A 26,092-nucleotide genomic window follows, 5' to 3' on the forward strand; every position below is an offset into this window, starting at 1 on the left:
TTAATCTGAATGGTCTTCCATTCAGATGGAAGCTGCCTAGAACAGGAGGGCTGGAGGCTGGGCGAAAATAGTCCTTCCCAAACTGTCTGGAGCGGGGTGGGGTAGGGTTGGAGCAACTGAAAATCCCCAGCTGAAAGGAAAAACCTGACAAGAGGTGTTAAAAGCTGCTGTTAAAAACAGGGGTATGTTTGCTGAGCAGGGGAGCCTTTTGACTGTCTAACCCGAACAAGCTAAAGCAGGGGTTCTCAAACTGTGGGTTGAGACCCCAAAGTGGGTCATGACCCAATTTTAATAGGATCGCCAGGACTGGCATTAGACTTTCTCGGGCCCAGACCTAAAGATGAAGCCCGAGGGCTTTGGCTCCAGGCCTTGAGCTTTGCCCCCCAGTTCATGTAGTAATTTTTATTGTCAGAAAGGGGTCGCAATGTAATGAAGTTTGAGAACCCCTAAAACAGCTTGCTGCAAGAGTCAGGGGAGAATCCATGACCAGGAAGAGAAGACAGGACCAGAGTGGGGTCCAGGCAGAGGGACCTGCGGCCCCTGAAGGCACTACCAAAACCAAAGAACGTAGTGAGGATTGAGGGAGGGAACCGTGTACAGGTGTTTATTATTTTTTCCACAGATCTCCTGTGCTTTGTCTATAACAGAAGTATGATTGGTTTATAGTTTCACCCTTCAAGGACACATGATAGCTGAAGCAGTAACACAGACTCTACAGAGTAATTTCTAAACCAGAGTAGCCATGAGGGTGGAACTCTGGGGAGGATGTGCTTGAGCAACTGGGGTGTCTTGGAGGACCAGGGCAGCTTGCCCGTAAGGTCTCATTCCCTAAAAAAAAAAAAAAAAAAAAAGAGGTACCAGATAGAGTCTGCACCTGGAAAGTGTTCCCACAAGGCTAGAGTAAAAGGCTATGGCTAGACCCTGCCCAGACTGAGGGGACCTTAGAAGCACACAGATCCAGTACGTGGTCCCAAACACAGCTGCCTGGTGGGCATCTGCAAAGTGGAGCTCAGTCAGAACTGTGCCATCAAGGCTTCAAAGAGCTGCACTATCATCTCCCTACTTTCATAGCACCATAAATAGCATGGTTTCTGCCCCACATCTACATTCACCACTCAGTCATGCTGCTTCCCAGATGCCACCCACGACCTGTTTTCCCCCCTCTCTGACTGTGAGTGGGTTTCGCTCATATCAAATAACCCTCCATGCATGCAACCACACTGTTTGAGCTAAAGAGACAATTAGCTGTTTGCTTCTATCCCATGCATTTCCCACCCCTTCCAATCAGGGTCAGCTAGCATCAAACTTGCCAGTGAATTCATGCCAGCCTCTAAACTCATTTCAGCTGGAAGGGATCTCAAGTGAGTTATCTTCCGTCTCTCTGTATTGTGACAGGAGTGATTTCATCTGCAAACTATCCGAGGCGGGTGTCTAACCAAACCCTGACTAGCTCCAGGAAAGGTTGTCACTCTCCCCCTTGGCAACTGGCTCCTGCTCCAGAGCGTTCCCCCCCAAAATATTTAACCTACTTTTCTCCTACTATAGCACAAATCCATGGGCTTGTCCACACTCACTGACTAATGAGGATAATGTTGTAACAGAGCTCCCTAAGAGCAGTAAAGGGATCTCTTCTGACCACCAGGGTGAGCAGCATCTGCCCACTTCCATACAGCCCTTGAATAAAAAGCTTATCCTTGGTGATACTGCTCTACGAACTCTCCAGTTTGTTCATGTTGTTTTATGAACTGAGGTACTCCAAACTGAGCCGAGTGCTCCAGTCTAGGCTTGACAAGTGCCAGGTAGAGCAGAATAATTTGTAGTTGCTTTTACATTGGAAACTCCTATTCATTCCAGAAGGCAAATGTTCCACTGAGATGGAGTCACCTTGCTAGACCATCAGGGCAAGGACTGGATCTTTATGTACTGAAAAGCCTTATGCACACAGACTATATTCAAATAATCCTCCACAACAACCACTGCCTGGTTAGTCCCATTCTAGATCTGGGCATTTCATGGTTTCTTCCTTCATTAGACTTCACACAGTTATTTAAAATGGACTCAAGTCTTTTCTGCCCATTTCTTCAATGTGGAAATTTCACTGCACGTTAATCCACTCTCAGCCCCATAACCTCAGTTTTATATCATCCATGTATGCAAGTAACCTCTACTACATCCTCCAAGTAATAACTATTTCCATTTGCTTCTCATTACACTGATTTGTCATTTGAGTTGCCACTTGGAGGTTTTATCATTAGGGATTACTTTGTTGTTCAGGCCAAGTCTGTGACTGTGTCACGCCCTAACAAATTCAGAGAGCCTTTACGCACTGCACCTCCTATTATCAGCAATTACATCATGGAGGGGATTGGCTTTGCCTGGCACCACCTGATTTTACTACCTGTGTGTTTTTCACTGAAGTGCACCTTTCTCTCAAACATTCACACAATGGAGACAACAGCCTGGAAGAAAGAGGTCAAAACACCAAGGTTTTCCTGAAGTTCACCTGGTTCCTGGCACAACTCAGAGTTCTATTTTCTCCTCTGCAGGTTACAGAAAGGTAGAGAGCACAGGACAACCCCTAAAGAAACGCAGGATCACAAGACAGGATTGAAACTGGGATTTCTCATTCTGGGGGGGGGATATGAGCTGGTATAAAGAGGGAGAGGGAATGAAGGGCAGGGCGAGGGGGTCCCACACCCTGGTGGCTTTACTAACGTTGTGGTCAGTTCCTCTGCTTTGATGATGTGCAGGTTCATTGTTCACACTTTTGGCACCAGAACTAGTTTACTCAATTACTTCCTCGGAGAGGAAAATCTAAGCAACATGAAAGGCAACTGTTGGGGTGAGACAGAGTTCAGAGCCATACAAACAGGCAAGACTATAGACCAACAGCTACACACAGCACCATTCTGCAGGGCTGATAGTGTCTTGGAGATCATGCATGCCAAAAAGGAGCATATTTTGTTTAAGGAGTGGGGAGAACACCCAACAAACAAAAAGCTTTCATAACAACATCTTCCATCCCATGGGAAGAGCCGATTTAACTACCTCAGCACTGCTCTGCCCCTTGAGATCTTCACTAGCCCTTTAGGAGCATTTATAGGGTTGTACTCCCTAAAGTGTGCCTAGGCAGCAGGGTTGAGCAGGGGCAGCCCCTAGCAACTGGGCTAATTTTTTTTTTTTTTTTTAAATACTCAAACTCTCATGTTCCTCCTACCAAGATTGTTACACTGAGCTCCATTCAGGGAAGTCAGAAGGGTTATTTGCTATCTTCATGCTGCCTGAACAGTGCAAAGGGAGTGAAACAAGGTATAGAATCTGCCTCCCCATTTAAAGTATCTATAGTGGCCCAATGACCTTTTCGAAATAGAGTCTTCAGCCTGAAGGGTAAACATCAATTTAAATCCCAGGTGTCACCATCCACCGCAGATTCCTAACTATCAGAATAGACACAGGGGAATGGGACAGACATCTCTGAGAAGCACACACTTCAGGAAGATATTTCAGCTGTTTAGCATCATCGAAATGTGGCTTCTTTCCTCCCAGCCCATCTCCCAGAGCAGAGAATCTTGCCCTTGTTTTTCAGTGCCCAGCCTGACATGCCAGCAGGACACTGGGAAGCTCTAGTACAATCCAAGCTTTTTCTGCTTGGCTTTCTGAACAAGCCTCCATCCCACAGCTGGAGAGACCAGTTTTCTCTTTGCATTTGGGATGGAGCCACCTTGACCCTTCTTACTTCTCAGTAAGACTAGAGTACTTCCTCTCTGGAAAGCGCTCACTAGTCCAGTTCATAAGCCCAGACACCTCCATTTGGAAGGCGACACAGCACACAGTGGAGTTGAAAAAGACAGGTTCTGTGAGCATCTGTGTGTATATATATCTCCGAGGCTCTGTGATCACTGGCACAGCACCCTCCAGTCCACTCAAAGCCAACACCAGGCTTTTTCGCCCAGGCCTGCGGAACAGGCCCCTCTAGCAAGGCTAGCACTAGCAAGGACAGAGCAAAGAGCACACTGAAAATACCAGAGGGCCAAACAAAGATGGAAATGAATCCAGGAGTGCCTAAAGTTAACTGTTTTGTAAATGAAAAATGTGCTATGACACATCTCCCAACCCTCCATAAGGCTCTTATCAAAAAGCATGCAGAAAGCCCCACCTCTGAGCTCTACACAGCAAGGGCCACATCCCCATGCATACCAACAGGAAGGGTTCTGCTTTAGAAGAGGCAGCACAAAAAAGAAAGTTGTCAAGCCCCATTTTTCAGCCACCTGTAAATGTGGCATACAAGTTCACCAGTACCCACAGCACTCCTGTGTGGAAAGCAAGTACTATCTCCATCTGCAGAGTAAAGAGGTGATTTGACTAGGGCAGTCACACAGATCAGTGGGAGAGGCAGAATTAAACTCAAGACCATTGATATCATTGTCACGGGTTAGGTCACAGAGACCCACTTGGGACGGTCATCTGACGTGCTGAAATTACCTCTAAGCCAGTTTTCCCTACCAGCTTGGGACTTCCAGAACCCTGTCTTGTTGAGCCAGACACGCTAGCCTACTGCAACACAGACCTAAGGTCTGGTCCACACCCCCAAAGCTGCAGACTTAACTGAAAACAGCTCAGCAGGTTACCAGTTTCCAGCACCCAGACACCAATGGGATCCAAACCCCAAATAAATCCATTTTACTCTGTATAAAGCTTATATAGGGTAAATTCATAAATTGTGGTTTAACTAATGACAGAACAAAAGTAAGTCACCAAACAAAATAAAGCAGAAAACACACAAGTCTAAGCCTAATACATTAAGAAACTGGTTACAGGTAATATCTCACTCTTAGAGATGTTCCAATAAGCTTCTTTCACAGACTAGTCTCCTTCCTAATCTGGGCCCTATCCTTTCTGCTGGTACAGTCCTTGTTAGTTCCAGCCCACATCTCAGGTGGTGAGAAGGGGTTCTCTCATGACTGGCAAACCCCTTTGTCCTGCTCCACTCCCTTTTATAGCTTTGGCACAAGGTGGGACTCTTGTCTGATGGGGTGGGGACAAGCACAATGGAAAAGTACAAGGATTAAGATGGATTCCAGCATCATGTAACATGGTCACATGTCACTGTAAGACCCCTTAGTCTCCATTCTTCCTGGATTGGCCCACAGGAAGGTTTGCAGGTAAATAAACCATTTATGACCATTGTCTGGGCCAATGGGAGCCATCAAGATTTTAAACCACCATTAATGGCCCACACTTTGCATAATTACAATAGGACCTCAGAGTTTTACTTCATATTTCTAGCTTCAGAGACAAGAATACATGCATACAAATAGGATGAATATATTCAGTAGCTTATAACCTTTGTTATGATACCTTACAAGAGACCTTTTGCATAAAGCATATTCCAGTTACATCATATTCATACTCATAAGCATATTTCCATAAAACATATGGAGTGCAACGTCATAATAATCACTGCCAGCTAGTGGGTGACTGGAAACTCCATCAGCTTGTATGCTGCCTGCAGTGACCCAGCTGGCTTTCTAATCCTCTAGGCTAAAAAGTTTACTTACAGGGGGTGAAAAGTTAGATAGGTTCCCAGCAAACCAGTCCACCAGGAGAGGCTGGGACATCCTGAGATCCCACTTATTCCTTTTGTTGCCTACAGAACCAGACCCCTGCTAGCTGGTACCATGGTGTTCTACTCCAGTGTTTCTCAAATGCGGCCACCGTGGCTGCATGTGGCCACCAGGGGCTTTTCTTGTAGCCACAGCCTCCTGGGGTGTGATTGTGAGGGAGCAGCAGCCCTGCCCCCACCCCGGTGCTCCTGGATGCACTGCCTTGGTGTTGGTTGCTTGAGCTTCCAGCAAGGGTTGGGCAGCCAGTAAGTTCCCCATCTTTCCAACGGGGGGTGGGGCTCAGGATTTGGGCTTCAGCTCGGCGGTGGCAAAGAAGCAGGCTCTGGCTGCAAGGCTTTGGGCTCCAGCCCCGGGGTTTCAGACTCTGCCCCACCCCATTGCCTCTGGCACCTCCCCCTATCCCCCATCTAGGGCTTACTTTGTCCCCACAGTTCCCAGTGCTGCGTAAGTCTGCTGTGAAAAGTGATATTAACAAACATACAAGTATCACTTTTCACAGCAGACTTCCTAGCTAGTAATAAATAAATTACAATGATTTGGACATGTATATGTGCATATTTATTTGTTTTTCCTAAAGCTAATTGAATATTTTAGGAAAAAGTGTGAGAGCGGCCACAAGCAAAAGTTGGTGGCCGCACCCTAAGGCCACCAAATAATTTGTCCTGAGAACCTCTGTTCTACTCCACACCCAATTTCTCAGAAATGTAGAAAACAGATCTCAGTGCTTTTAGTATCTTGACAAGGAACATGGATAAGCGACAGTCTCCTAGTGGGGAGGCTACATGAAAAAATGAGATAATGGTGCCATTGCCAGAGATACCCACTCTGATATCCACAGTTGGCCTCTGAGGAGCCCCCTCAGGAAGAAATAGGTAGAGTTTGGCATCACCTCTGACTGGGCCTACCCTGAAAAAGAAGGTACCACTATGAAAGATACTGGCCAACTACAAAGGGATAACTTAATGAGGGAGGCATGCAAACAGTTTGAAGGGTTTGTAGCTGACTATGGTTGAGGCAGTGTCAGCTTTGTTTTTAAACCTCTAAAGGGGGGAGGGGAAAGCAAACTCTCCTCTGGCAGAGCATACAGGGCATTCTAATCTAGTCTGGATTGGAGCTCAATTAGATGTATGCCCTGATCTTTTTTCCTCGGCGGGGGGGTGCCAGCCCATTGGGGGTCATAAGCAGGAATATTTTTGGGCCCCCAAAAACACACTAAAAAGCAAATGGGGGCCCCCCTTGAGCTGCTCAGGGACCTAAGCAATTGCTTAGGCTATATCTACACTATGCAGTTTTTAGAGACACAGCTGTGTCACTACAGCCGAGCTGCTAAAAGACTCACAATGTAGCCCGTTTGTTAGCTCTCCTGACAAAAAACTTCCATTCCCAACAAGCGGCGTTAGCTTTGTCGGCAGGAGAGTGCTGTTCACACCAGCGCTTGTTGTTGGCAAAACTTTTGTCTTGGGGCGGGGAGCGCTGACACTTCTGAAGGACAAAAGTTTTGTCATTCAGTTGCCAGTGTAAACATAGCCTAAGTCTGCTTATGCATAGCATCAGCTCGGTTTCTCAGGCACAACCCCAAACCTCAGGAGAGTTAAGGGAAAAGATACAGAAGAGCATCATGACAGGTTTCAGAGGAACAGCCGTGTTAGTCTGTATTCGCAAAAAGAAAAGGAGTACTTGTGGCACCTTAGAGACTAACCAATTTATTTGAGCATGAGCTTTCGTGAGCTACAGCTCACTTCATCAGATGTTTACCGTGGAAACTGCAGCAGACTTTATATACACACAGAGAATATGAAACAATACCTCCTCCCACCCCACTGTCCTGCTGGTAATAGCTTATCTAAAGTGATCAACAGGTGGGCCATTTCCAGGACAAATCCAGGTTTTCTCACCCTCCACCCCCCACACAAATTCACTCTCCTGCTGGTGCTAGCCCATCCAAAGTGACAACTCTTTGCATAATCAAGTCGGGCTATTTCCTGCATAGATCAAGGTTTTCTCACATCCCCCCCACACCCCCATACACACACAAACTCACTCTCCTGCTGGTAATAGCTCATCTAAACTGACCACTCTCCAAGTTTAAATCCAAGTTAAACCAGAACATCTGGGGGGGGGGGGGGGGGGGATAGGAAAAAACAAGAAGAAACAGGCTACCTTGCATAATGACTTAGCCACTCCCAGTCTCTATTTAAGCCTAAATTAATAGTATCCAATTTGCAAATGAATTCCAATTCAGCAGTTTCTCGCTGGAGTCTGGATTTGAAGTTTTTTTGTTTTAAGATAGCGACCTTCATGTCTGTGATTGCGTGACCAGAGAGATTGAAGTGTTCTCCGACTGGTTTATGAATGTTATAATTCTTGACATCTGATTTGTGTCCATTTATTCTTTTACGTAGAGACTGTCCAGTTTGACCAATGTACATGGCAGAGGGGCATTGCTGGCACATGATGGCATATATCACATTGGTGGATGTGCAGGTGAACGAGCCTCTGATAGTGTGGCTGATGTTATTAGGCCCTGTGATGGTGTCCCCTGAATAGATATGTGGGCACAATTGGCAACGGGCTTTGTTGCAAGGATAAGTTCCTGGGTTAGTGGTTCTGTTGTGTGGTATGTGGTTGTTGGTGAGTATTTGCTTCAGGTTGCGGGGCTGTCTGTAGGCAAGGACTGGCCTGTCTCCCAAGACTTGTGAGAGTGTTGGGTCATCCTTTAGGATAGGTTGTAGATCCTTAATAATGCGTTGGAGGGGTTTTAGTTGGGGGCTGAAGGTGACCGCTAGTGGCGTTCTGTTATTTTCTTTGTTAGGCCTGTCCTGTAGTAGGTAACTTCTGGGAACTCTTCTGGCTCTATCAATCTGTTTCTTTACTTCTGCAGGTGGGTATTGTAGTTGTAAGAAAGCTTGACAGAGATCTTGTAGGTGTTTGTCTCTGTCTGAGGGGTTGGAGCAAATGCGGTTGTATCGCAGAGCTTGGCTGTAGACAATGGATCGTGTGGTGTGGTCAGGGTGAAAGCTGGAGGCATGCAGGTAGGAATAGTGGTCAGTAGGTTTCCGGTATAGGGTGGTGTTTATGTGGCCATTGTTTATTAGCACTGTAGTGTCCAGGAAGTGGATCTCTTGTGTGGACTGGACCAGGCTGAGTTTGGTGGTGGGATGGAAATTGTTGAAGTCGTGGTGGAATTCCTCAAGGGCTTCTTTTCCATGGGTCCAGATGATGAAGATGTCATCAATATAGCGCAAGTAGAGTAGGGGCTTTAGGGGACGAGAGCTGAGGAAGCGTTGTTCTAAATCAGCCATAAAAATGTTGGCATACTGTGGGGCCATGCGGGTACCCATAGCAGTGCCGCTGATCTGAAGGTATACATTGTCCCCAAATGTGAAATAGTTATGGGTAAGGACAAAGTCACAAAGTTCAGCCACCAGGTTAGCCGTGACATTATCGGGGATAGTGTTCTTGACGGCTTGTAGTCCATCTTTGTGTGGAATGTTGGTGTAGAGGGCTTCTACATCCATAGTAGCCAGGATGGTGTTATCAGGAAGATCACCGATGGATTGAAGTTTCCTCAGGAAGTCAGTGGTGTCTCGAAGGTAGCTGGGAGTGCTGGTAGCGTAGGGCCTGAGGAGGGAGTCTACATAGCCAGACAATCCTGCTGTCAGGGTGCCAATGCCTGAGATGATGGGGCGCCCAGGATTTCCAGGTTTATGGATCTTGGGTAGTAGATAGAATATCCCAGGTCGGGGTTCCAGGGGTGTGTCTGTGCGGATTTGATCTTGTGCTTTTTCAGGAAGTTTCTTGAGCAAATGCTGTAGTTGCTTTTGGTAACTCTCAGTGGGATCATAGGGTAATGGCTTGTAGTAACTCGTGTTGGAGAGCTGCCGAGCAGCCTCTTGTTCATATTCCGACCTATTCATGATGACAACAGCACCTCCTTTGTCAGCCTTTTTGATTATGATGTCAGAGTTGTTTCTGAGGCTGTGGATGGCATTGCGTTCCGCATGGCTGAGGTTATGGGGCAAGTGATGCTGCTTTTCCACAATTTCAGCCCGTGCACGTCGGCGGAAGCACTCTATGTAGAAGTCCAGTCTGCTGTTTCGACCTTCAGGAGGAGTCCATCTAGAATCCCTCTTTCTGTAGTGTTGGCAGGGAGACCTCTGTGGATTAGTATGTTGTTCAGAGGTATTTTGGAAATATTCCTTGAGACGGAGACGTCGAAAATAGGATTCTAGGTCACCACAGAACTGTATCATGTTCGTGGGGGTGGAGGGGCAGAAGGAGAGGCCCCGAGATAGAACAGCTGTGTTAAAGAGGACCTGAAAAGGAAGAGAACATTGGAACTATCCCTTTCTGCTTCTTTCTAATCAATTAAGTGGCCTGGGAATTTTTTTGCCCCAGAAGTTCCCTGATTTGTGTGTTTAAGAGTTGAAATTTAACTCATCTGCCCTGAAGACTCTGTGGTGATTGGAAGACTAGAGAAATAAATGACATCACAAGAGTCGAGAGAAAACTGAGCAACAGAAAGGTTGAGTTTCAGAGGAACAGCCGTGTTAGTCTGTATTCGCAAAAAGAAAAGGAGTACTTGTGGCACCTTAGAGACTAACCAATTTATTTGAGCATGAGCTTTTGTGGAGCTGTGGCTCACGAAAGCTCATGCTCAAATAAATTGGTTAGTCTCTAAGGTGCCACAAGTACTCCTTTTCTTTTTGAGAAAGGTTGAGGGAAAGGATTTTTTTTTTTAAGTTGTGGGGAAGAAGAGGGTGGTTCATTAACAACTTCAAGGACTAGTATTTGGAAAAGGGCATCTATTAGATATTTAAAAACACCCCTACTGCTTCAATTAAGATGCATGAACTGAAAATAAACATCCTCTGATCTCCAAGGAGACCAAGGTGAACCAGGAAGTCAGATTTGATATGCTTGATGTTTCTAAGGCTAAAGGAGTTTTTAAATCCTCTCAGGAGTCTCTTGCAGGTCACCTTTGGCAGATTACAATACCCCAGTGGCACCTACTAGATAATACTCTGCCTCCCAAGAGTCTGGGAGGTTCAATCCATTAGTGCAATTCATGGAGAGAAGGAACTATTACAGGACAAAAATATGATTAGGAGGCCAGTAACATATGCTGCCTCAGCCCACAACTCTAGGGAGCTTGAAACTATTGTACCAATCAGTGAAACAAAGCTGACTAATCACAGGAATGAATACACTAAACTCTCTGCAGCATGAGGACTATCCCTTTATAAGTGCAGTAACTTCACCAGCACAGAAAGACAGGCAGCATTTAGGACATTCCATTAGGAGAACAAGTGTGTTGCAGAAGGGTGTAGAGCAGTTAGACATCCTGCAACAGCTTCTTAATTCAAGCACACCAGTCTCCTTCCTCTCCTCCAAAGAGGCTCCTAAAGTCACATTTTTATAAAGACTTCCAGACACACAACTCACTAGACACCCTTCTTATTTGGTTTTGTATCCTATTGTGAAGGCCTTTAGACTAAGATTTTTTGGGAGCAGTCTTTATCTGTCTGCACAGTTCCCCCTTTATGGTGCCATGTACACTCACCATTCTGTAAGCAGTAATAAATGATTTATTCAGAAAGGTCCACTTCTGTAAATACTAAAGTCCTGCCCTGCCCTTCTTTCTGGGATTATTCATCACCATTATTGTTTAGGCAGACAGTATCAGATGGTATGACAACCTTGAGTAAGGAAGTAGAATTTGGAGCCTGTGTCCATCCAGACCCAGCACACAGGATTTTAGCTGCTCTTGCACAAGACACAAGGCTCTGAATCTTCACTAGGAACACCAGACATGACATTTCCCAATGAGGGGATTCCATTCACTGAAAATGTTTTCACACTTGTATGGCTTGGATACGTAAAACACTAATGGCCACTCACCAGCCAACAACCTGCCCCAGAGTTCTGTACTGCGTTGACGGAGTCCACAATCCTGTGTAGTCCATCCCATCTTAAATCCTTGCAAACCATTCACTTGCTGGCACTGCATAATGGAGTCCCAAGTGGGCAAGAGAGGTCAACCCTATGCTTGGCTGTCAGAGATGTTAGGCCTCTCTTAACTGCATAGGAAAGGAAGGAAACAATCTTCACAAGAACAAGTGCAGACAAGCCACAGACAAGAGCAAGCTCTTAGGTAAAAGTCTCAGCAGGCACAGAATGGGGAGAACAGCAGGCCAGTCACTCCCACATTTATCTTTTTCCTCAAACTTTTGCTTGGAAGAAGACAAGAGGATGGTTCAGGGAACAATCTCTTCTGCTGAAGTAGATATTAGGAATAAAGGAGTTGCCAAAACAAAAACAGACTGTTGGTTTTTCTTCTAGGTGATAGTTTGTCAGTGAAGAATGTCTGATGCTTCATAGTCAGGTAATCCTTTGACACATGGTGTACCTAGTTGTGAAATGCACTGGAAGAAATTCCATTTTGACCCCACCCAGAGATCAGCTCACACCCAGAGACAGAAGAATCCAGTGCTCTAGTAATTTTAGCACTTGAAACTGCTCTGCAGAGAGTATTCCTATTACAAACAGAAAAGTATCTGAGCTCTTTGTAAGACTTAACTAATTCTCAGCTACATTTTAATTCCAGAGTGGGGTGGAAGAATGTTAGGGTTTTGTATGCAACTTATAATAGTACCTTCATTAGATTGGCAGTGGAATAGTTCCTAATGAGCTTCATTGAGTCTCTAGTTTGGCTTCTGTTTTGGAAGGCAGAAAACCTCTGTTTGGGGTAGAGATTTATTTTTGTTTTTAGGGCAGGGGAGGGAGAGAAAAGGATGCTCAGGAGCTCATGGGGAATTTCAGAGAACAAGTACTAAAGTTCACCTCCCCCAACAAAAAAGGTCTCCGAGCTTGGGAAGTGCAACAGGCAAAAAAAAAAAAAAAAAAAAAAAAGTAGTTGGCACAGAAAGTGGACAAACTGGTTAAAGCATTTGGGCCAGGATACCTGCACTTGTTGCTGTTTCTGCTGAGGAGTCTGACCCCTTCTGCCACAGGTAAGGACAAGCCATAGATGGTCTGTGCTCTCAAGGCAACACAAAATCTGGTGGTGAGCACCCAGTACACCAACATTCCATATGTGTTGATGCGCTAAAGAGGAGAGGATAGTCCCAGGGGTTTTATGCAGTTACCAGATAGTAAAAACAGGTAGGTTGTGAAGAACTGCTCCTCTTACTCTTCCAAAATAAATATTTCTCAGCCTCCCCACCACCACATATCCACTCCTCAGCCCTAGAAAGCCCAAATGCAAGATCAGTGGCCACAGTTAAGCAAGGACAGGAGTGGTGGAAGTTTCTGCAGCACATAATTCTAACTTGTCACCCTCAGCTCTGGGAGTCAGGAATTTACAATATGAGGAGGATGTCCCCAGCTGATGCCTAAGAAGGGGCAGAAAACCAAATGGAAACCAAATGGTCCAGCTGGACTTGAGGAATGGATAGCATACTGAAGAGGCCTATTTGTTTTGGGAATGGATATAGGAGTCCCTATTTCCATGGACACCGCCCCAGACACTCCAGTGGGAGTTGGGCTAAGGACTGAATGGGATCTAGGTGGTCTGCTGCAGTTTGAATACATTTTTCTTAGGAGACTAGAGGCAGCTAGTTGGACAGGATAGAGGTGTCAGTACCATGATAGTACCTCCGCACAGTCCAGTTGGCAAAGGGCAGCAGGAGGGTGCCTATCCCTTTAACAAAAGGAACAAGGAGTACTTGCGGCACCTTAGAGACTAACACATTTATTTGAGCATAAGCTTTCGTGGGCTAAAGCCCACTTCATCAGATGCATGCAGTGGAAGATACCGTAGGAAGATATACATATATACACACAGAGAACATCTTCCTACGGTATCTTCCACTGCATGCATCTGATGAAGTGGGCTTTAGCCCACGAAAGCTTATGCTCAAATAAATGTGTTAGTCTCTAAGGTGCCGCAAGTACTCCTCGTTCTTTCTGCTGATACAAACTAACAAGGCTACCATTCTGAAACCTATCCCTTTAACAGAGGCTCTGCCAGGCTCCAGGGCCTGCAGCTCCAGTTTCAGTGTGGGAAGCAACTCCACATGGTCTTCACAAAGGGGCCCTGTCCCTTTCTCCCCCGCCCCTTCCCTGGCTGTAAAGGAGAGAAGCCTGCTCCAAACAGAAGGGAGTGCGGTCCCACAGAGAACCCACCCTAGGAGTCTCCGGGGAAAAGAGATGGGAGCAGGGGACTGAGTAGGAGTGCAGGCACTAAGGGAGGTTCTGCAGAAACTTGTTCAGATGTGGACAAGCTAGTTCTGAGCCCAGGAGCTGAGGTGTGTGTGGGGGGGTGTCTGAGACCCCAACCCAGAGAACAGGCGATGGGGTGGGTTGCCTCAGCAGCTGGGCTGTAAGGGCAGATCAGCGTGAGGTCTCTACCTAACCTCTTGGAAAATGCTTCTATTAGAGCTCGGTGACAGATGTCCTGATTTTATAGGGAGAGCCCCAATATTCCAGGTTTTGTCTTATATAGGCGCCTATTTCCCCCACTTCACCCCTGTACTGATTTTTCCACTTGCTATTTGGTCACCCTCATTATACCCGTCTCATGGCAGCTGACCCCCTAACGGGGCACCCTTGGGGCCGGACACTAACAGGGCACCGCTCCCAGCCCGCTCCCGCAGAGGGGATGGCGGGGCTCCACTCCCCAGAGCACAGCAATAACTGGAGAGCCTGCGGCGCACATACCAGCGGCCGATAGCCCAGCCTAGCGGAGGAGAGCGAAGTCCCTGCCAAGGGGTGGGGGGTTTCAGTGCAGATCCGAATGGCGGCGCCTCCTCCCCCCCACAGCGGGAGGCCTGGAAGGGGGAGCTTCCCCACCCCCCGCCATTCCGCTAGGAAACTTTTACATTTAAGTCGCCAGCTCACTTGCCATTAAGTGCAGCTCCGCCGCGCGCTGCCTCCCCTCCAGGGGGGGCCGGACTACTCCACCTCCACTCCGACCACCGCCGAACAGGCCGGGCTTAGCAGCCAGCGCCCTGGGAGCTCCGGTACTTACTGGGGAACAGGTCCGGAAAGAGCCTGGGGGAGCGCCCTGTTTGGGGCTGCGGAGTGGAGAGACCCCCCCACAGGGGAGGGAAGTTTAGGGGGCCTCTGCTCTGCCCTTCGCTAGGGCAAGGGAACGCATCTATAGGAGCCCCTCTCCGGCAGCGCGGGGAGCGTTAGGGCCACCCCCTGTCCAACTGCAGTCCGGAGGCAGATTACTTTGTATCTTACCTCTCTACTTGCTACCCTAACGACTTCAGCTCCAAGCCCGGGTGCAAAGGAGCCGCGCTCGGCAGCGTCCCAGAGCGTTCCCGAGGCAGGCTGCCCTGTTTGCAGTGGGGCGAGCGGCAGATCGGATTGCCTCACAGCTCTAGCTTTGCCCCTCGCCCTCCAGCTTTAGCAGCTCCCCACCCTTATTTCAGGCTGCAGGACACAAGGGCCCCCGCCCCGCCTCCCAGCGCGAGGAGCTCCCAGCTGGGCGGACCCAGGCAGCCCCGGGGATTCCAAAGGAGTCTCGCTGGTGGTGGCTGGAGAGTAGATGCTAAGGCCTGGGACAGCGGGAAGGGAGTGCAGGCTCGAGCAGCGCCAGGCGGGGTGAGGCAGCTGGACTCTCACCACGTTCCCCTCCTCCTAGTTCCCGGAGCTCTTGATCCAATTAGTCGGCTGTCACTGCGGGATGAGACAGGCCGCTGCCCGATAGCAGGTGGGGCTGTGCTGTCCACGCTGAGGATCAGAGATCAGAGCAAAACCACGTGCCCAGAGGGGCAAGAGCAGCAGGGGGTTGCTATTCCTAGGTGAGGTCTAGGAGCCGCTGGCACCGGAGCGTGGTTAGCCATAGTTCTTCACTTTTAAACAGGGTTTAGTTTTCCTTTTTTTCACTTCTATTCTTTGAGAGCTGGGGAGAGCAGGAGGTGACACTGCAAACAACCTCCTGAGTTTAGCTACAGCAGTGCCCCAAATCTCAGCTGGCTCAGGGACCTGGAGCTCTGCTGTGAAGGGGCTCACTTGATGGAGTCTTAGGACAGTTCAGTGAGAAAGCAAAAAGTTGCCCGAGTCTGTGCTAGGCACTGCTCTGAAGAAACTCACATTACTAGAATCTCATCTGGCTACTGGTGGGGCACCACTGGGGGGAAGATCACATTTCTGGGGCTGACCTTCAGTAGGGAGGAATCTGGAATATGAGGCTCTTTCTGCTCTACTAAACAGTTTTTCACATGTTTCAGCTAGGGTTGCCAGCCCTCCAGGATTGCCTTGAAGTCACCAGGAATTTAAAAAAAATAAGTAATCTTTAATTAAAGATTATGTCATGTGATGAAACCTCCAGGAATGTGTCCAGCCAAAACTGGCAACCCTAATTTCAGCCAATTAGCTGATCTGCAGGAGCAATGAATCAATCTGGCTGGCTGACGGGAGACCAAGGGCTGGTCCTGTGTTGTTATTTCCCCTTCTCCCCCCCGCCCCCTCCAAAAAAGCGGAGAAGCCATTCCTTCTCTTCTTGCCATAGTTTAGCTCTCTCTCTCCCTAGTGCAGGGATACAGGAGTTTCGCCATCGCCTTCTTCGGCTTTTGTTTATCTGCCTCCCTCCTCTACCTAACTCATTAGGCGTCTGCAATGTTCTCTCTCATTTTATCTGAAAATGCCATCAGCTCTTTCTGAACAATTCGGATCCTTAGTGTTTTTATGTCCCTAAACTGGAGATAATCTTGTGCTGCCTCGGCCCTCCAAGCTCTAGGTACCAAAGTTTCTGTGCCACAAAGCAATTAGCCCTGATATGACATGAGGTTTTAGGGCAGGCAATGCCAGTGCTAGCCCACTGGGGGATCCAAGCAGGAATATTTCCCCCTCCTACCAACACATACTAATAATTAAGAGGGGGCTTCCCAGAGCTGCTTGGGGCCCTAAGCAATTGCTTTGTCTGCTTTTGCCTAGTGCTGGCGCTGAAGGCAGGTTTTACATTTTGGGAGTCGATGAGCCTTGCTGCCCCATCTCCTATAATTTTTTTCTCACTAAATTATTTGGGACTCAAGCACCAGGACCAACTATGGGTTCCCAATGACGTTTATTCAATAAAAGTAAAAAGAAAAGACTGAGGACCTTAGGGCAGCCTCACCCTGACGGCTCAGCCCAGGAACCTTAAGAATCTCTGTTATTTGGTGCTGATTGTTTGGCATGTGTTCTGATGTCTGTAGATACCTGGGACTGATTGATTAACAACAGTTGTGTCACGTTTCCTGGGAGCTAGATGTAGCTCCTGCATCATGGGGCCCTTCTGAGATGCAGACTCTAGAAAAGATAATGGGATACCTTTTTGTTTCCTTTACTCTGATGTTTATATTTAGGTTGAATGGTCACACTGAAAGGGTCCCACACATGGGACCTGTGGTTTCTGACCTGTTATAAGGCACATTCTTTCCCCAAAGAGCATTTCAAAATCCTTACCCAACCTTAAGTTAGCTCCAGGGGAAATAATAGGTAGCAAATGGATTTCCCTTTTCATATTTTAATTAAAAAAGAGGGTTGATCAACTTTCTTCAACATAGTGTAGTGCTCACTCATGGCTCTATTAAATTCCAACATCTTAGTCAAATTACCTACTCTACATGTGTTTTCGAAGTGTGAAAAGGGCAGAAACCTTGAATAATTGTCGGAGGTGGATACAGTGTATCCAGTGTCTGTCCAGGACGTAGTGTGTTTGGTGTGTGATCTCAGTACACCCGGCATTTGTCCAGGATGGGATTTCATTTTCTGTTTGGGGTTTGGTCCCCTGTGTCCATTTGTTAACATTGTCCATTTCTGATTCAGTGGCATGATGCTATGTAGCTACCTTTAACTCTGCTGTCTTTTTCCTTTCCTCTGGGGGTAGGAGTGGCTCAATGGGGGCAGAATGTCCAGGTATAGGAGGAGGTCAGAGAATGTAATGTTATCTCTGACATTTTGTTTCCCTGGGATAGGAGCTGCTTGATAGGTTGGGATCTTAGGACAGATAGCTATCTCTACTGTCTCTTTTCTTTTCCCTAGAGTTATACACAGCTTTTCCTCATTGTTTTTAGTGGAATACATACTTGCTTCCATATACTGGCCTAAATCGAGTTGCTGTGATGTTACTGAGATGTTATTGTCTCTTAAAATGGCATAAGGAAGTAGTCAGACAAAAGCAGGAACTTTGGATTTCTTATAGTAGAGAACCAGGCATTGGGCAGTAAAAGGCTTATTTATACTACATATACCATCAAGCATACCACACTACCAAGTCAGAAGCCACAGTTACAATATAGTTGTTCCCTGACCTTGTTGCAACATAGCAGTAAAGACCATAACCATGTTAAGATTATAGCTCAATTACAAAAAATGGGAAATTAAGGATAAGATTCCATCCACACTACAATTATAACTAGATCCCCAGACTTGGTTACCTTTGTACTGTCAGTGGGTCCTGAGAGGCTAAGAATTGTAAATACAACAACAAAAATATTATATTCAGGTGAATCCTGTCTCTGGGCTTCCCAATGCATCCTGTTTTCTCCATTCATGCCTTTTAGATTGTAAGAACTCTGAGGCAGGGACTGTTCTATTTTGTGCCTTATACAGTATTTAGCACTGTTGGCCCATAACAAGTAAAAATAATTGCAAAGGAATCTGGTGAGTCTCCGGAGTGAAAGTAAGCACAGTGTTAGTGTTTGATAAGAAGTAATTATTAATTACTTCCATTCTAGCTAAGTGAAAGGTCCATAGGTTGCTATGTGTGGTCTCCTCTGGGCAGTGAAGTTAACACATTAGGGAGGTGAATGAGATAGGGAGAGTGTTTGCATCTTTGCTGGAGACAACTTTCTGCAAGTCTGAGGAAATAGGACCACAGTTTTAAAAACTTTTATTAAAGCTAATGTTTAAAATCAAGTTTACACAAGTTAAGACGGAAGGTACTATACATCTGGGGTCAGGCTTGAGTCATGAGAGATTACAAGTATTGGTTACAAGGTTCACAAGAGACATACGTAGTACATAACCAGCATAGACACAGATTGGGGTGCAGGAGTTTTTAAAGTGTCAGTGAACAAGTGATCTCGGGTATGCCACCCATAGAATGTATTTAGAGTCCAAGTCAGCGTTGGTGTAACAAATAGGTTACTAGAGGCCCACTGAAGTCAACAGGAGTCTTTCTATCTACTTCAACTGGGTTTGAATCAGGCCCTGTTTTTCAGTGGAAAAGGTTAGAAATGTACACTTTAAAAATTCTGTGGAAAGCAGCATAGATTAAGATTTAAGTTATGTAAGGTATAATTTTCTGCTGGCTGTTAATGAGATATTTGAATCTCATGGACCCCTCTCTCCTCCTTTGTGATCTCTCTGAATCTATATAATCTATGTTGACTACACTCTTCTTGCCTGACATGAGCAGGAGGATAATTTTCCTGTAGTTTCCTTTCCTAGAGGTATAATACTGGACACTTTCAAGACATCAATGTGTGTTCTGTGGGCAGATGGCTTGCAGAGGCAGGTGCTAGTTTGAATTATTTATTTGTACATACATACATGCATACACATACAGTGCCCAAATGTGTGGTAGGTATTTTGCAGAGACATGTAATAAGACAATTTATCATGAGGTGCCAGAGTTGATATATATGTTTTTACAGAGATAGTTACTTGTTTCTTATGATATGTCATTGTTTATACACAATTTTGGTATGTTAGCAGTTGGTGCAACATTGTTATATTCCAGTAGACAAGCATGGTTTGTGTGTATTTTTAAAGTAGCGTGGTTACATGGAAGACTATACAAAGGTGTTCACTGAAGCATTTTTATTTATCGAGAGATGCACAAACAAACGTTGTAGGAGTTGTGCTTGTAGCTAACTGTGTGGATGATTGGAGTACAGGCAGTCCTCGGACTTAAGACACAATTGGTTCCCGAAAATTGCATCGTAAATTGAAATGTCGTCACTCAGAACTGCAATCCACTCCATTGCTGGACTGAGTGTTGTAAAGTCAAAACCAATTGTTGTAAGTTGAATCAGGGTATCAATTCAGAAACGTCGTAAGTCAAACATCGTAAAGTTGAGGATTGCCTGTATAGCCTTTCTGTAAGGGTATCAATCTATGAATAAATAACAGGATGATATCCCACCATGTGCAATGGAATGTAATTTTAACTCGGGGTTGTTTTAGCCTAATTTCTTGAATGTTGTTAAATGGAATATTAACTAAGGTCAGGTGATCTCTGATTTTGTGATTTAGATCTGAACTGTGATTTGTACTATATCTTTTATTTTCTTTAGCCACATTGTAAAAGCATGGTTTTCTCTGACAAACCATACCATGTGAATGTTAACATTTCAAACTAGTATTCCTGATGGCTATAAAATCCACTATGGACCTCAACATGCAGCTCCAATGTACCTGTTTGGTGCTCTAGAAATGCATAAAATAGATAAAAGAGATTAAGTTTATGGGGCCTATTCATAACAATGTGATTAAATATTTGACAACAACCTAAGTCTTTCTGTAACCTTTTGTGTGTGACCAGATTGTTCCGATCTCAAGGCAGGTCCAAAAAACATGTGTGTAGTAAAAGGCCTACTCACAGCCACTCCAGAAGAGAGTGAGGCTGTTTGTGTTAAAAGAAAAGGAGTACTTGTGGCACCTTAGAGACTAACCAATTTATTTGAGCATGAGCTTTCGTGAGCTACAGCTCACTTCATCAGATGCATACCGTGGAAACTGCAGCAGACTTTATATATACACAGAGAATATGAAACAATACCTCCTCCCACCCCACTGTCCTGCTGGTAATAGCTTATCTAAAGTGATCAACAGGTGGGCCATTTCCAGCACAAATCCAGGTTTTCTCACCCTCCACCCCCCCACACAAATTCACTCTCCTGCTGGTGCTAGCCCATCCAAAGTGACTCACTTTGGATGGGCTAGCACCAGCAGGCCACACAAATTCACTCTCCTGCTGGTGCTAGCCCATCCAAAGTGACTCACTTTGGATGGGCTAGCACCAGCAGGCCACACAAATTCACTCTCCTGCTGGTGCTAGCCCATCCAAAGTGAGTCACTTTGGATGGGCTAGCACCAGCAGGAGAGTGAATTTGTGTGGGGGGGTGGAGGGTGAGAAAACCTGGATTTGTGCTGGAAATGGCCCACCTGTTGATCACTTTAGATAAGTTATTACCAGCAGGACAGTGGGGTGGGAGGAGGTATTGTTTCATATTCTCTGTGTATATATAAAGTCTGCTGCAGTTTCCACGGTATGCATCTGATGAAGTGAGCTGTAGCTCACGAAAGCTCATGCTCAAATAAATTGGTTAGTCTCTAAGGTGCCACAAGTACTCCTTTTCTTTTTGCGAATACAGACTAACACGGCTGTTACTCTGAAAGCTGTTTGTGTTAATTTTGTTGGTGATCACTAAGGTGCCGACAAAATGTTACTTTCCACTGGAATTCTTTCCACAGCAGGGAGGTTGTGGGATTTGGGGGATGTTTGCCAGTGATATCCTGGAATTATGATTCCCATTTTTTGTTTTTTGTGTGATTTCTCGACTCCAACATCGTGCAAGGCTCTGCAGAACTTGGTAATTGTCCTTTACATTTCTCTGTTACTCTGAAACTGTTGATAAAAGTCAGACAAACATTGGGTGCTGTGTGTTTGCCCGGCCCAGCCTGCTGGGGAGAGAGGACGGTAACTGCAGGTGCTTGAGAAAAAATAGCATTTGGAGTTTGCATTGTTGAATCAATAATTGCACAAATGCTTTCTGGTCCAAAAGCCAAAATAACTGTTCCAAGTTCACTTATTTTGTTGCTTCCCACATTAGACCAGGGTTCCTGTCTGGGAAGCTGAAGATTTGGGGGTGGAGGAGGAGTGTTGAGGCCTAGTTTCTAGTAAGGTTTGCTGGGCCGATTGTGTGTAAGGGGGCCCAGCAGGCTGTAGCAGGAAAGGACACAGCCCAACTGGGCAGTGGCTGATGTAGCCTCAGGCATGTGTCTGAAGGGCGCTGAGAGTTCACCACCCAATACCACGGCCCTAACCCTCTCCAGTCCTTGAGGCTGGGGTGAGGAGCGAGCCCTGTGGCCAGGCCCCAGCGGCTCTGGGGAGGCTCCAAGGCCACAAGAACTGAGGTAGGAGGAGTATCCAGCTGGGCCCTCGCTCCCCTCCGCGGAGCGGCCTAGGGGTCACCCCCCTTTCCGGGTGTCTCGTCTCGTCCGGGAGCGCCCGGAGGAGGAAACGCGGGGCTGGGGGCAATAGCCCGGGCGCTTCCCAATCCAGACCCTGAGCGCCCCCGCCGCCGGGTTATAAAACAGCCGAGGAGGGCCCGCCCCGCCCCCGCTCTGCGCGCCGGGCTGTCGCGGGGCTGGGCCAGGCCGGGCAGCGGAGGCCGCGGCGAGGACCAGGTGAGGCGAGCGCCCCCACGGCGCCGAGCGCGGGATCCCCCGAAGCCCCTCCCGGCCCCCGAGCCCTCTTCCATCCCCCGGCCCGGAGAGAACAACGCGTGAGCGGCCCCGCGCCGGCCCTCCCCTGGTCCCAGCGTGCGGGCCGTGAGCCCTCTCTCGCGGGAGACCGGCCTCACAGCCAGCGGGCTCCGGAGCGGGACAGGGTCAGGCCCCGGACTCCTGAGCTGCCTTCAGCCTCCTGCTCGCGCCCCGTGCGGTGCCCTGTCCTGACTGAGCCTCGCCGAGTGGTTGTCGCCATGAGACTGATGGGGAAACTGAGGCTCCGAGAGGGGAAGGGCTCGTCCCAGGTCATACCGTGAGGCGTTGGGGGAGTCAGGAATAGAACCCACAAGACCTGGCTCCTGTCCCCCTTCTTTCCCCGCCCCCCCCCCAAACCAGTAGACTCCCCTCTCTCTCTGGTGTGTGCGGAGAGCACATAGACATTTCCCAGGATGCAACTGATGAACCCTCTTGCTAACATTGCCACTACCGTGTTCCCTTCAACTTTTGAAACGTTCCCCTCTCCAGGGAGGGGTGCTGGGGGCACTGCAGGAGATGGGCTCTGGCTAACACTTTTTACGCTTGCAACCAGGCCCTCCTGTATCAGCCAGTGAGTCTTGGAAGACCATTCACGCCATGCTGCCAGCCCAGGGCTTGTGACAATCCAAAGTCACTGGTGCTCCTCACACACACACTGCTTCAGATGTACTCTTCCTGCTGGGGTTGGATGGTGCCTGTGACATTCACAGTGCCTGATTCACACTTCTGCTCTTTTCTTAACCAGGTCATATGACACCAATGGCAACAATGTGCGTGGGACAGTTCTGGAAACATTCAGGCTATTATACAGAATGGAATCGGTGCTAACTAATCCAATTCCTGGATGTAGACTTCAGGGCTAGAATAACAGGGTGTGCTGTGGGTCAGAACTGAGGGGCATCAGCAGACCTGGGTGGTGGTGGTGTTCAGGACTAGAATAGTGAGAGTCTGCAGGGGACTGGCAGGGCTGTGTGGGCTTCCAGATGGGAATAGCAGAGTGCTGGAAAGTCAGCATTGGGCTACTATTTGGGGAAGCTTGCACAGTGCCTGCCTAACTATATTTAGCTATAGTCAGACATCAGTGACATTTATTCACAAACTAAAAATAAAATATGCTACTGTCAAAGGATCAACTTGTACTATATTTTTCATAGAGGCCCCTTGGGATCTGCCATTGAAATTTTCTATTTTGGAACCTCCCAGATCAGGAGTTGGCAAACTTTTTGGCCCGAGGGCCACATCCTGGTTGTGAAACTTTATGGACGGCTGGGTAGGGAAGGCCGTGCCTCCCCAAACAGCCTGGACCCTGCCCCTATATGTCCCCTCCCACTTCCAGCCCCCGACTGCTCCCCTCAGAACCACTGACCCATCCAACCTCCCCGCTCCTTGTTCCTTGACCGCCCCCTCCTGGGACCTCTGCCCCCAATTGCCCCCTGGGACCTCACCCCCTATCCAACCTCCCCTGCTCACTGTCCCCTGACTGCCCCGACCCCTGTCCACACCCTGCCCCTAACCGGCCCCCAGGACTCCCCGCATCCAACCCCCCTGCTCCCCATCCCCTGACCGCCCCCCCACCCCAGAACCTCCGCCCCATCCAACCATCCCCTGTCCCCTGACTGCCCCCGGGATCCCCTGCCCCTTACCCCTCCCCCCCTTTACCACGCTGCTCAGAGCGGCAGGAGCTCGCAGCCACGCCGCCGCCCTGCCCGGCAGAAGTGGTGGGCCAGAGCACTGGCAGTGTGGCGTGCTGAGGCTGCGGGGGAGGAGGGACAGCAGGGGAGGGGCTGGGGACTAGGCTCCCCGGCTGGGAGCTCAGGGGCCGGGCAGGACCATCCCGTGGGCCATAGCTTGCCCACCTCTGTCCTAGATCAAAAGAGGAAAACTGAGTAAAAGGCTTCTCACTTTGGATTGGGGGTGGGGGTGGGGGAAAAGAGTTTAATTTCTTAGTATAGAGCATTAAAATAGAGGGCTAAAATTGTGTTGTCTCCCAAAATCTGTATGTGCGTGTCATAGAAAAGCAGGGTGTGTCCAGCATTTTCAGTTTGCTCATCACCATAGTATCTAGGAGCTTGATTCATGCATGTCAATTTGATTTGACTGAAAAATAATTTTTGACCATGCTTGGTGGCAGAGCCTAATGAAGCCTTGTCCTCTTCAAAAAGCACTGAGCCTGACCAGGGAGGTCATGTAGCAATGTGGGTGCTGTAAAGACAGTTGTGGCATTTTGTGCAGCTCAGTAGATTTCAAATATGCTACTGTCTATTGAGTATTGAGAATTCTGTAGAAACAGAGAAGATACCCCATTGCTTTAGAAGCCAGTCTTTTTCATGAACGTGTAAAGAGCAGTTTATTGACCCCCATTCCCATCCCCACAACAATGCAAGCAAAAAGCCAGTAGTACAGAGATGAAGGGTGGCACAGGTATGTCCTACTTTTAGTCTGTCAGGGCATGTTGTGCTCCAACTTTCTGTCTTAAAGCCAGAACCAATGACAAATCTTATTATCCTTACTTTGTTTTTTTTAGTGGGGCAGACAGAATGACCCCTGAGAACCAGTCAAAGGACAAGAAGCATGTGAGGGTGCATGAGCATCAGCCAGAGGAAGATGCAAAATCAACTGGGAAGAGGAAACGAGACCATGGAGAACTGGAGACTGAGCCGCAAGCAAAAAGATTGTTTCTGAGAAAAGCAGCCAAGCCCTCAGGGAAAATCGGTAATGTTCCCTCAGATTCTCACCCTTTCTGCCAGCCAGGCCTTTATAGCATGAAGGGCGTAAACCAAACTTTCAGATATCAGGGGTGGGGAGATGTCAAGGAACCAACAGCCTGTTCAAACAGGACTTTTTGGATTGGATTATGTTTCTTGAGGGGTGGAGATATGTGGGGGCATTATTCTCCGCTATCTGTTTGGAAGCTGTACTGAGTGTGTGTGTGTGTGCGTGTGCATATGCAGCATTTTTATGAAAGTCATTGCTTATCTCTCCTAAAACTGGGCTCAGCAGAGTGTACATCACTTCTCATTGAGGAGTGATTAAGCTTTGTGGAATTTCTGAACTTCTGCTGCCGCATTTCTGAAGTAGGACAGACCAATATTGGTAACGTGACATTATATAATTCTTCATGCTTTTCCATAATCAGAAGGTTAGTATTGCACATCATGAAGTCGAAACCAACATTTCCATCTGGAGATCATGCTGTGTCCACAAGCAAGATGCTGCACAGAAGTGGGAGCTAGAGGGATGCTCTAGGTAGATGGTAAATCTTTCTGCTGATCTTCTGTAAGGTTGTGTTCATACTCAGACAGACTAGGGCTAGTTCCTTTCTGGCTATAATCAGTTAATTGCACCAGACTGGATTAGTGTTCTCACTAGTTGTTTCTCCTTTGTGTATTTTTTCGTCCAATATGTAACTTTTGGGTAAAAGATGTTTCACTTTTTCCCTTTAATGGGGGAGATGGGTGAATATTAGGCTTGGCCTATGTTACACAGTTAGGTCAATATAACTTATAAGGCAGCTTATGTAGACCTGATTATATCAGTGTACACACTACAGCCTTGTCCCGCCAATATAAGTGCCCTGCCACACTGACATCGTAACTCCACCTCCATGAGAGGCCTAGTGCTTATGTCGGTGTAGTTAGGGTGAAGCAGTGTCTGTGTATATCGTGTGTTACTTACATCCGCCATTAGCTCTCTTGTCAATTTCATGGCTCCTGGCCCAGCTGCCTCCTGCCCCCATGGAGAGCTTCTGGCTGGGAGCCAGGGTGAGAATGGATCCTGCTCCTGGCTGGGAGTCGCGGGCAGCTAGACCTCACTACTTCTTCCCCCCTGCCCCGCTCCCATCTAGGAATGGCTGTCTTGTGAATTTAAAACTGCCAGGGCTGCCTGGATCCCAGCAGGAAGCAGGCAGGGGCAGCCTGAGAAGCCGGGGCAGCTGAACCCTGTTCCCCAGGGATGAGAAGCCCCGGGCAGCTTACTCCCAG

At 47.5% G+C, this 26,092-nt stretch overlaps 3 protein-coding genes across 17 annotated transcripts in view; 1 reads left to right on the forward strand and 2 right to left on the reverse strand.

Annotated features, from left to right (window-relative positions):
- PACSIN3 (protein kinase C and casein kinase substrate in neurons 3) overlaps positions 1–15,164 on the reverse strand; it is a 41,335-nt gene extending 26,171 nt beyond the window's left edge. For 3 of the 10 annotated variants that reach the window (XM_048852089.2, XM_048852088.2, XM_048852085.2), the window contains exon 1: positions 14,874–15,161. The gene's annotated coding sequence lies outside the window, so the exon portion shown is untranslated. Of the gene's footprint in view, positions 1–6,448; positions 6,468–14,525; positions 14,667–14,873 lie in introns of those variants that run through there. The other 7 variants (XM_075129611.1, XM_075129612.1, XM_075129610.1 and 4 more) reach the window with 7 other exon arrangements.
- LOC142068347 (uncharacterized) lies at positions 727–13,347 on the reverse strand. Its single transcript, XM_048852081.2, has 3 exons — positions 11,526–13,347; positions 8,468–9,940; positions 727–828 (listed from the first exon to the last, which is right to left on the reverse strand). Exons 1-3 carry the CDS (start codon positions 11,613–11,615, stop codon positions 727–729), a joined length of 1,665 nt encoding a protein of 554 aa, XP_048708038.2. The 5' UTR covers positions 11,616–13,347.
- DDB2 (damage specific DNA binding protein 2) overlaps positions 14,557–26,092 on the forward strand; it is a 28,559-nt gene continuing 17,023 nt past the window's right edge. For 2 of the 6 annotated variants that reach the window (XM_075129606.1, XM_048852098.2), the window contains exons 1-2: positions 21,788–22,034; positions 24,637–24,824. In XM_075129606.1, coding sequence (XP_074985707.1) covers positions 24,650–24,824 — 175 coding nt within the window. In that variant the 5' untranslated portion in view covers positions 21,788–22,034; positions 24,637–24,649. Of the gene's footprint in view, positions 14,648–21,518; positions 21,762–21,787; positions 22,035–24,054; positions 24,534–24,636; positions 24,825–26,092 lie in introns of those variants that run through there. The other 4 variants (XM_048852099.2, XM_075129605.1, XM_075129607.1 and 1 more) reach the window with 4 other exon arrangements.

This window comes from Caretta caretta, chromosome 6 (assembly GCF_965140235.1).
Source record: "Caretta caretta isolate rCarCar2 chromosome 6, rCarCar1.hap1, whole genome shotgun sequence".
Classification (NCBI taxonomy): domain Eukaryota; kingdom Metazoa; phylum Chordata; order Testudines; family Cheloniidae; genus Caretta; species Caretta caretta.